An 11,510-nucleotide genomic window follows, 5' to 3' on the forward strand; every position below is an offset into this window, starting at 1 on the left:
ACAAAGAAAGTGGCAATGATGTTGATAACCTAACTTGAAAGAGGGAGATTGGAAACTGAAAAACAGGCCTAGAGCTTTAGTAGAGTCAACAAATAATGGATGTAGCTAATAGCCACCCTGAGTCAGCAAGGAAAGGCTAAGTAGCATTTGCTTGAACGGCAGAAGATAAGGAGTGCTCCATAGGATTACTGTCTTAAATAGTTGAAATAAAAGCTTTGGTGTTTAAAAACTAAGCTTTAGTAATTTGGAGTCTTTTCTGTGTAGTGTTGAATACCGCAAAAGAGCTAGATAAATAAGACATTAGGTACGTACGTACGTATGTACTGTGTTTTTTGGACCTGATAACCCAAGATGGCTCCTAAGTGACTAACAGGCAGGTAGGTAGCGTAGATAGTGCAGATACTGCTAGACAAAGGGAATACTCATGTCCCAGGTGAGACAGAGTAGGTTGGTGCAGGATTTTATCACACTACTCGGAATGGCACACACTTTAAGACTTATGAATTGTTTATTTCTACAATTTTCCCATCAGTGTTTTCATACTGTGGTTAACTGTGGGTAACTGAAACTGATTTGCATCGAAATTGAAACTGTGGATAAGGAGGGACTACTGTAATTTACAACTAGTAGGCGCCTTATGGAAGCACATTGGCGTATTTGCTAATTGCTACTTATTGTCATAAAAATACTAGCAGTCATAGTTGTAAAAGAGAAAATGAGATTTTTAGGATCTGTTTTATTGTTTGTTCCCTATGGTTATGAATGCTTCCATTTCAGGAAGGAACATCTGCCATGGAAAATCTAAATGAAATGCAGTGTATGTGGTTTCAGACAGAGTGCATTTCAGCTTACCAGCGTCTGGGGAGATACGGGGATGCCTTGAAAAAATGCCATGAAGTAGAAAGGGTAAGTAGTTAGAATTTTTACTTCAGTTTTCTTCTCTAAGGTGACAAAAAAAGCAGGTAGATTTCTACACAGGATCATCTGCTTCTTCTAACTACTCTGGGAGGTTCATTGTGAAAAAAATTCTTAATCTTTAATCTTCCAGACATTTAGAAGTTGTAAAAAAAAAAAAAAAAGGATTGCTTTTTTGATCCTCAAATGGTTGTGCTTTTGACATGTCCATATATTTTTATTTGAAGGAAAAAAGAAACATTAATTTAGAAAACACTATTGCTATTATTAACATAAATTCAAAATTTCTGTTCCCCAATTAGGCCATTATTTGCTTTTCATCGCTAGCCTAAGAGGACACACAGCTGATGGCAACCTCTCTCCCCTTTAAAACGTCAGGATCTGGTCCGCAGTCAGCCTCTCTCCAGTTTGTCTTCCCAGGATGTTTGTTCTTACGTTCATACTCTGTACAGCAATCTATGGCCAGTTTGGAGGCTTATTTTATTGCTTGCTTTTAGGATGATGTGTGCCATGTGCCATAGTGAGCGGACTTTTCTTTTCCTTTGTGTGAATTTTTGTTTTCCTGTTCTTTGTCATCTCTGAAGCACTCTCCTTCCGCATGGACCACAGGAGGAAAAGAGCCGCAAATGCACCCCTGAGGCAGTCCTCAGCAGCCCTCAGTTGTGGGGGCAATCGGCACCACTGTTCCCATGCTGACGCATATAGAACCACAGGCATCGTAGTCAGGTGAGCCTGATGTCTGCACCGTGGCAGTCGCTTTGGCCTTTTTCCCATGTGAAACTTCTGAGGTTACTCACCAGGAAGGCTAAATCTTATGGGGTGGCTTTTGATGTGAACTAGAACTAGGATTATACCCAAGGATTTTTAGGAATAACCTAATTTTTTATTTGTTTTGGGTTTTTGTTTTTCCTGCCTTTTTAAGCTTGGGCTTGATGGCTTTATCTCTGGGAAAAATCCTCTCATCTTCTTGAAAACGATATAAAGCCCTTGGATGATATGCAAAAATATCCAAGCATTCTGGCTTAAATCAGGTTCTTATTTCTGTGATAAAATTGCAGATCACTAGCTTGTTTGAACACTTCCCAGAACTGTGGTCCCCAACCCTTGGGCCAAGGACCGTTACCGGTCTGTAGCCTGTTAGGAACTGGGCTGCACAGCAGGAGGTGAGTGGCAGGCAGAGTTAGGGAAGCTTCATCTGTATTTACAGCCACTCCCGTCACTCGCATAAGCTCTTCCTCCTGTCAGATCAGCAGGAGCATTAGATCCCCATAAGAGCACGAACTCTGTGCTCCAAACTGCGCATGCGAGGGACTAGGTTGCGCTCCTTATCAGAATCTAATGCCTGACAATCTGAGGTGGAGCTGAGGTGGTGATGCTAATGCTGGGGAGTGGCTGCAAACACAGATTATCATTAGCAGAGTGGTTCGCCTGCATGATAAATGCAATGTGCTTGAATCATCCCGAAACCATTCCCCTGATCCCCTGTATGTGGAAAAATTGTCTTCCATGAAACTGGTCCCTGGTACCAAAAAGGTTGGGGACCACTGCCCTAGAAGACCCTCACTTTAAAAGCATTCTGCTTGTTATTAAGGAAAGATACATTTTTATTAACCAGGGCATTCTCAGTGGGAGGTGAATTGTTTCCTGAATGAAGAAGCTGCTAGACACTTATGGAATAGTAATTCCAACAAGACCATAATCAGAAATTTAACAAATTGTTGGTGTACGTGAAATTTGAAAATCCTAAGGATCATTATAGTTGTGAAATTCTTAAACTTAAATCTCATTCCTCCTAATGTTAATGACGATATGGCTTTACTCTTTTTAATATTTTTGAGAATTTTTAGAATATGATAGGTAGATCTTCCATTACTAAGTTTCATTTAGATTATGCGTTCCCTTAAATTTTAGTGATATGGGCTGAGTTGCATGGAATAAAATTCTGTAATGTCAGATAAACTACTTCTAGTTCAAGAAATGATTTAATTGTAAAAAGCATTTTTTGAAGAAAAAATATAGGGATTAAAACGTGACAGAATTCATCACCCTCTGGTCATGTTACATAATTGTTGGTAGAAATTATGACCATATTTAGGATTCGTTGTTGGCATTTGAGAATAAAAAGAACTAGAAACAGATAAATAAGAAAAGAGCCTATTCTTATGCTACTTGTGAGCTAGTCTTTTTATAATGAATATATCCATACTAAAAGCGAATAAAACTTAACTTTTTTGTAGTTACTATGTTCTACATATGTGGTTATATGTAGAAATCTGAGTGTTTAGTACATAGGGTGACTAAATAGGTTGACCTAATGATTGTTTATTAAATTAATTTCTAATCTAAAAGAACATTCTTAATGATGTCATTGGAAGGATTTAGGAGTAATTACAAACTTTAAAGATTTATTATAATTGGTATCTGCATGAGTTACCTTATACATGGGTTTTAAGTATTTTAATAAGGAAATGAACACCTTTCAGAAATAAAACTCAGCAGTTTACCTTCTAAACAGAAGGTTAGTAAATTGAGAAATAAGTTCAAATAAGGGCCAGATCTTTCTTCTGCCTTCAAGAAGTCTTTTGTTGAAGGCAGTTTCTGCTAAGGTATTTATTGCAATGAGCTCTTAGTAGTTGAATTTAAAAAGTTAGAATTCTAGAGTGGCCCAGTGGAGTACCTTTTCTGTCTTCACCTTGCCCCTTTCATAGAATTTTAGGATTATTTATAAAGGTTATATAGTTCAACACAATTTGATGTTTGAAACTTGAATTTTATTAAAACAAAAAAACTACTTTCTTCAAAATACTGGATGTACTCATGCCTATAACTGGCACTCTAGGAGGCCGAGGTGGAAGGATTGCTTGAGCTCAGGAGTTTGAGACCAGCCTGAGCAAGAGTGAGACCCTGTCTCTACAAAAAAATACAAAAATTAGGCAGGTGTGGTGGCATGTGCGTGTAGTCCCACCTACCTGGGAGGCTGAGGCAGGAGGATCACTTGAGCCTAGGAGTTTAAGGTTACAGTGAGCAATGATGATGCCACTGTACTCTAGTCGGGACAACAGAGGGAGACTCTCTCTCCAAAAAAAAAAAAAAAAATTGGATGTAAACTGTGTTCAGAATAACATTATAACATTTTAAACTATTTTATCTTTCAAGAATTGAGTTTTCTTTCTTTTTTTTCCTCTTACTATTAGACTTCGGGCGATTGAGTTCTCATTCTTTTAGTGTGTCAACCTAATTTGAAACAGGGCAATAAATACATATTTATAATTCTGATAAGAGCTAGGATTTCTGATCTAAACCATAGGAAACTTACAACTTTATCTTTTGTTGTATCTTAATCTTTATCAAATTGACACATGCTTTATAATGACATATTCTCTATAAAAGAAATTGAGTTGCTTGATCTGATAGTTGATCTAGTTATTATATTTTAAGTTCAGAGGTTTTTGTTGCCTTTCTCTTATAAACTCGGTTGCATTTAGGACTTCTAAGAGGTAATGGGCAGGAGAATCTGTGCCAAAAGAGAGTACCTAATAGGGAATTCCTTAAAAAAAAAAAAACAACCGGCCGGGCGCGGTGGCTCACGCCTGTAATCCTAGCACTCTGGGAGGCCAAGGCAGGTGAATCACTCAAGGTGAGGAGTTCGAGACCAGCCTGAGCAAGAGCGAGACCTCATCTCTACTGAAAAACAGAAAGAAATTAATCGGACAACTAAAAATATATAGAAAAAATTAGCTGGACATGGTGGCACATACCTGTAGTCCCAGCTACTCGGGAGGCTGAGGCAGAAGGATTGCTTGAGCCCAGGAGTTTGAGGTTGCTGTGAGGTAGGCTGATGCCACGGCACTGTAGCCCGGGCAACAGAGTGAGACTCTGTCTCAAAAAAAAAACAAAAACAACCACTGAAGCTCTAAAGCTGTGAATGGCTTTTCTTAATTCTTGCTGAGGGGAAAAGAATTAAGGGTATGAGCTATATGTTAAGATTCAAATACCTAGTTTTCTGCAGTGAGCTGGTAAGTGATTTTATCATGCCCTTCATGTTTGGCTAAAAATTGCAGGGAAACTAACTTTATCTGTTTGTATTATCTAGTATATCTTTATGTATTTCAAATTTAGAGAATAAAATATCAACCCCAGATAGTACAAGGGAGAGCTTTGTGATGATGGAGTAGTTCTGTATCTGGATAATGGTGGTGGTTACATGAGTCTACACATGATAAAATCACATAGAACTACATGCACTCATTGTACCAAAGTCAGTTTCTTGGTTTTGATATTGTACTATAGTTACGTAGGCTGTAACTTTTGGGGGAAACTGAGGGAGGTGTGTACAGGACCTCTGTGTACCTCCTTTGCAACTTCTTCTGTATCTATAATTATTCTAAAACCAAAAGTTAAAAAAAAAATCAATGCAAGATTATTTAGTTGTTCCTGTGTAGAATTCTGCGATATACTATTTCTTTCCAAAAGCAAAAGTATTAATAAGCCATAGCTGCAGTACCCTACTTTTTCTAATTTAATCTAGCCATATTCTGTCTACAGTTGTTAGCTAATTATAGAGTGATTAACCACCCAGGTTTGCTTGAGGCTAAGCAGGTTCCCAAGACACAGTGCTTTCAATGGAAAAACAGGGAAAGGCTCTGGCAAACTAGGATGAGTTGGTCACCCTATTTATGGAAGACATTAACTGGAGAGAGGCAGCCTATGGGCTAGTACTGATAAAGAGGCGCCTTAAATATTTGGGGTTCCATATGGCTCCCTCTGAGACTTGACCTAAAATCTGTGTCTACTGCTCCTGCTAGGAATATCTCTTGAAGCTTGTCATCTGCCTTTTACACGTTTCTCAACCTAAAAAAGATCCTATAATCTTTTAGATGTTTTCATCTGATGTGTGTTCCATGAGTTTTAGCACTGCCATTTTTCCTTAGTCAGTTGTACTGAATTTTAAGGTATTCTTATGGTGCTAGATATAACTTGATTTACATTAAGGCAAACCACTAACAACTGTATGAAATATGTAATCCATTGATTTTTAAAAAATAAAACAAAGTTCATGTTATTGTTTGTGAGTGGACTTATCTTACTGGTGGGAAGAATACAGTTTTCAAATGTATTAAATAACATCATTAAAGCATGGCTTTTTAGTCATAAATACAAACTAATATGAAATGTTCATTTTTTTTTCTATTTCTTGCCCTCTTTTACTATGTACTTTTTATTTTTAGAATTCTTCTCTTAAAGTCTCAGTTACTTAATATAATTCTGTATATAGTGTGTTTCTAACTTACCAAAATAATCATGTAATGATTTGAAAAATTACTAATGTGTCCTCTGCACAGTGACTTAATTAGACCCCAAAGACAGAGTGAACATGAAGTAGTAGAAGAGCTTGATCTGTATTGGTGTACTGAATCATTCATTTTTCTGTATAATTTTGGAGAAGCTGAAGTAGGAGAAAAGAAAGAAGTCAGAGGTAGAAGTGCATGTAGGGAGACAATATAGTAAAAAATTTTTATTGTGGGGTAGGGGGTTAGTGTTCTTCTTTTAATGGAAGGTATTAGTTCTTAACCTCTTTTTTCACCATGGACCCCTTGAAAATTGGATGAAAGTTTTGAGCTCTTTCCGTAGGAAGAAGTTATTATACTTATTTATACATAGTCTCCAGATTAAGAACTTCTGCTAGAATGGAAGGCAGGTAGGTTAAGAGCTTATTGAGTAAGAGAAAACCATAATGCCCTAAATTTGTATAGCAGTTTACAGTTGCAAATGAACTTAAGTTATTTGATCCTTTAACAACCTTAAGAAATTGGCTGTGTAGATTTCTTTATTCCTAACTTAGATTAAATAATTAAGGCTCTAGCTTATCTCTTGAGTTGGCAAATACTGTGCTTACTGAAAGTCTACTTAGTTTGTTAGGCCCTGTGCCAGGCAGTAGGGATAAAAATGACGAGCCTTGCCCTCGAAGAGATCACAGTTGAGTAGAGCCGTCTGATTTGAAAACATTTAGTGTGAACCTACATACGTTTAGTCTTTATTCAGAGCTCTGTTAAACTCTGCCGTGCTAGTTTTTAGGGAATATGGAGGAGAGACAATTCATTAAAACTAAAATATCAATATGTTTGTTTAAAAAACCTGATCTTTTGACTATCACATCGAATTTGAATGTCATCACAAAACATTTATAGGAAATGGAGATGATTTGTAGGAAAGAAACTCTAGAACTTGAATGCAAAGAACTTGACGTCCTTTATAGGACATGCGAGAGGGCAACTGTGTGAAATTGTAATTGGTTAAATTGTTTTGGGGGCTTCTTATGATTTTCTTTCAAAAGGTTGACATTATTGACATATATGTAAGAGATAATTTTGTGGTTTTGTTTTTAAGCATTTTTTTGAGATAACTGATGATCAATTTGACTTCCATACATACTGCATGAGAAAGATGACCCTTCGTGCCTATGTTGACCTTTTGAGATTAGAAGACATACTCAGAAGACATGCCTTTTATTTCAAGGCTGCTAGATCAGCGATTGAAATATATTTGAAATTGTTTGATAATCCCTTAACCAATGAAAGCAAACAACAAGAAATAAATTCAGGTAACTGAAAAAAGAACTTTCTTAAAAAGATCTGAAAAGAACACTAAATTTCAGAATGTCATTGGTGTAAACAGTACATGGAAAAGTATATTGTCAGGTCGATATGAAGACAAACATTAGATAACTGATAATGCCAAAAAATAAAAGTGTCTGAGGTGAGGGGAGGACTTAACAAAAGGAAGGTGATGATCTGTAGCTGATGCTTCTAAATTACCCTAATGGAATGACGTGCAGTTTTTCTTACTGTTATTTTCAGAAAGACCAGTTTAGGAAAAATAATAAATGTCTATGGGCTGGTTTAGTTTCTTCTTTTTTTATAAATTGTAATTAAAAACAGCTTTGAGCCACTTAGGGAACAGTGAAAATATCTGCACAGCTTTTTATTCACTAGAATGTTAACGTCTAGGAATATTTTTGAAATAGCATGGAAGCACATTTCTAATTTTTTGTATAGTGTTTATCATAGGTGTTTATGTGCATTTTCTCACTTATCCTTGGAATATTCCAAGAGGAGGCGAGTTGGTGATATCAGCCCCACTTTACGCAGTTAGGGACTTGACACTGAGAGGGCTGAAGTGATTTGCCTGACGTCATGTATTATGTAAGAGACAGAACTGGGCTAGGTTAGTTTTGGTTAATGCAGCATTTACTGGTTGCCTTTTGTGTGCCAGGTTTTGTGCTAGTCACTGCGAATACACTTTCTAAAAACTTGTATGTAGTTGCCTCCCCTCTCCCAGCCAAAAAAAAGGTATGCAGTTGGCCCTCTGTATCAGTTGGTTCTACATCTGTGGATTCAAGCAACCACAGGTCAAAAATATTTTTTAAAATGATTGCATCTGTACTGAACATACACACTTTTTTCTTGTCATTTTTTCCTAAACAATATAGTATAACAACTATTTACATAGCATTTACATTGTATTAGGCATACGTATAGACTTTAATAGGATTCACCAAAAAAGGATGTCATTATACGACAACTTTAAAGCAAAAGGAAGGTGAAAGATCTAAAGCTGATTTAGAGATAATTTGAAGCGTACTGCGGGAGGATGGAAGATGTGCACAGGTTATATGCAAATACTATGCCATTTTATATCACAGGCTTGAGCCTCCACAGATTTTGGTATCCTTGGCGGGTCCTGGCACCAGTCTCCCACTGATACTGAGAGACAACTGTACTAATAGCATGTATTGTAGAAGAATATGAGGGAAAATGCAAACATTGACTTAGGATTTTGTTCATTTGGATATCTGTAGAAAACCTGTCAGCCAAAGAATTGAAAAAAATGCTTAGCAAGCAGAGAAGAGCTCAGAAAAAGGCTAAATTAGAAGAAGAGAGAAAGCATGCGGAAAGGGAACGTCAACAAAAAAATCAAAAGAAGAAAAGAGATGATGAAGAGGAAGAAACCAGTGGTCTTAAGGAAGAACTTATACCTGAAAAATTAGAAAGGGTGAGATGAATTTACTGTCTTTGCTATTTGGTAAAATTTATGCTATTTGGTTCTGTTCTGGCCATTAACATGATTTATTTAAATCTATAAATCAGAAGCTATTTGCAATATTTCAAGCTCATTATGATAGCTGTCAATTACCTTTGAATGACAATACGAAAATTATACATAGAATTATAGTTGTGATAGAGTAATGGCCTTCCAAAGGTGTCTGTGTTCTAATCCCCAGAACCTGTGACTATGTGACCCTATATGGCAAAGGGGAATTAAGGTAGTACATGGAATTTAAGGTTGTGATTAGCTGACCTCAAGATAGGGAGATTAGCTTGGATTGCCCATGGGGGCGTAATTAGAAGGGGCCTTAAAAATGGAAGGGGTCACCAGAAGAGGTCAGAGTGATGTGATGTGGGGATTCAACCTGCTGTTGCTGGCTTTGAAGATGAGGGAGGGGACCACAAGCCAAGGAATATGGGCAGTCTTCAGAAGCTGAAAAGGGCATTGAACGGATTCTCCCCTAGAACCTCCAAAAGGGAATGTAGTCCTGCTGACACTTTGATATTTAAGCCCAATGAGACAGACCTGTGTTGGACATTTACCCTGCAGAATTGTAAGGTTGATAGAGTTCATGTTGTTTTAAGCCACTAAATTTTTAGCTGTTTGTTGCACCAGCAATATAATTGCCTATTAAATATGGAGTCATTTTACTTTATATGTCTTACTCAATATGTTTTAGCTACAAAGAGATAGCACCTCATCTCCAGGATTTTCTCACAGTGTTAATAGTTATTTTAGGACCAGATTTAGGGAAATATTTAGCTTTCTGGTTTCTTCACTGTAAATCTAGTACAGTTGACTCTTGAATAACACAGGTTTGAATGGTGCAGGTCCACTTATATGTAGATTTTTTTTTTTTTTTTTTTTTGAGACAGAATCTCACTCTTTTTGCCTGGGCTAGAGTGCCATGGCATCATCCTAGCTCACAGCAACCTCAGACTCCTGGGCTCAAGTGATCCTTCTGCCTCAGCCTCCTGAGTAGCTGGGACTACAGGCATGCGCCACCATGCCTGGCTAATTTTTTCTATATATTTTTAGTTGTCCGATTAATTTCTTTCTAATTTTAGTAGAGACGGGGTCTCGCTCTTGCTCAGGCTGGTTTCGAACTCCTGAGCTCAAACAATCTGCCCGCCTCGGCCTCCCAGAGAGCTAGGATTACAGGCGTGAGCCACTGCGCCCAGCCCACTTATATGTAGATTATTTTAAATAATTATGTTGGAAATTTTTTATGGAGATTTGTGACAATTTGAAAAACTTGCAGATGAACCACATAGCATAGAAATTCTGAAAAAATTAAGAAAAAGGTATGTCATAAATACATAAAGTATATGTGGATACTAGTCTATTTCACCATTTACTACCATAAAATATACATAAAGCTATTATAAAAAGTTAAAATTTGTTAAAACTTACATATTCAAACACTTCAGACAGTACAGGACACCATTCACAGTTAAGAGAAATGTAAACAAATGTAAAGATGAATATTAAGTCATAACTGCATAAAATTAACTGTATACATATTGTGCTATTGTAATAACTACGAAAATATACCTTCGGTGTTGCAGGTACCTCCTTAAAACACTGTATGGTGCTAAGCGTCTCTGTGTGAGCAGTTCATTTCTCCAATAAATTGCATATCTCATTATAAAGTGATCTCTTGAGGTTTTCACATATTTTTCATCATGTTTAATACAATATTGTAAACCTTGAATAATACAATGGGACCCATATGAAGTGCCACTAGGGATGCTGGTAGTGCTCCTAAGAAGCAGAGAAAAGCCATGGCATTACAAGAAAATGTTGAATTGCTTGATATGTACCTTAGATTGAAGCCTACAGCTGCCATTGCCTGCCATTTCAAGATAAATGAATCCAGCATAAGGACCACTGGGGAAAAAAAGGAAATTTGTGAAACTGTTGCTGTAGCTACACCAGCCAGTGCAAAATTTTACACGTTTTATGGAATACCTTTTTATCTCATGTTAAAAATGAAGCTTTTATATGGGTGCAGGATTGCTATAAGAAAGGCATGCTTAGACAAGTTAGTATGATTTGAGAGAAAAATGAAGCCATTAAAAGATAACTTAAAGCTAAAGGAAGGTGATGGATCTAAAGCTAGAGAATTTAATGCCAGCAAAGGGTTGCGTGATAATTTGAGAAAGAGTTTTGGTTTTTAAGGCTGGGTACGGTGGCTCACACCTATAATCCTAGCACTCTGGGAGGCCAAGGCAGCAGGATCTCTTGAGGTCAGGAGTTCATGACCAGCCTGCACAAGAGTGAGACCCCCATCTCTACTAAACATGGAAAAAATTAGCCTGGCAACTAAAAATAGAAATAAAAAATTAGCCGGGTGTGGTTGCAAGCACCTATAGTTCCAGCTACTCAAGAGGCTGAGGCAGGAGGATTGCTTGAGCCCAGGAGTTTGAGGTTGCTATGAGCTAGGCTAATGCCACAGCACTCTAGCCCAGGCAACAGAGCAAGACTCT

The 11,510-nt window shown here is 37.2% G+C and overlaps 1 protein-coding gene across 1 annotated transcript in view; it reads left to right on the forward strand.

The window, feature by feature from the left end:
- The window catches only part of NAA16 (N(alpha)-acetyltransferase 16, NatA auxiliary subunit), a 63,432-nt gene that overhangs the window by 41,290 nt on the left and 10,632 nt on the right, over positions 1-11,510 (forward strand). The window contains exons 11-13 of the mRNA XM_012648203.1: positions 778-906; positions 7,303-7,516; positions 8,774-8,967. Of these exons, the coding sequence (XP_012503657.1) occupies positions 778-906; positions 7,303-7,516; positions 8,774-8,967 (537 nt within the window). The remainder of the gene's footprint in view (positions 1-777; positions 907-7,302; positions 7,517-8,773; positions 8,968-11,510) is intronic.

The sequence above is a fragment of the Propithecus coquereli genome, unplaced genomic scaffold (genome assembly GCF_000956105.1).
Source record: "Propithecus coquereli isolate 6110/MARCELLA unplaced genomic scaffold, Pcoq_1.0 Scaffold11, whole genome shotgun sequence".
Taxonomy (NCBI): Eukaryota; Metazoa; Chordata; class Mammalia; order Primates; family Indriidae; genus Propithecus; species Propithecus coquereli.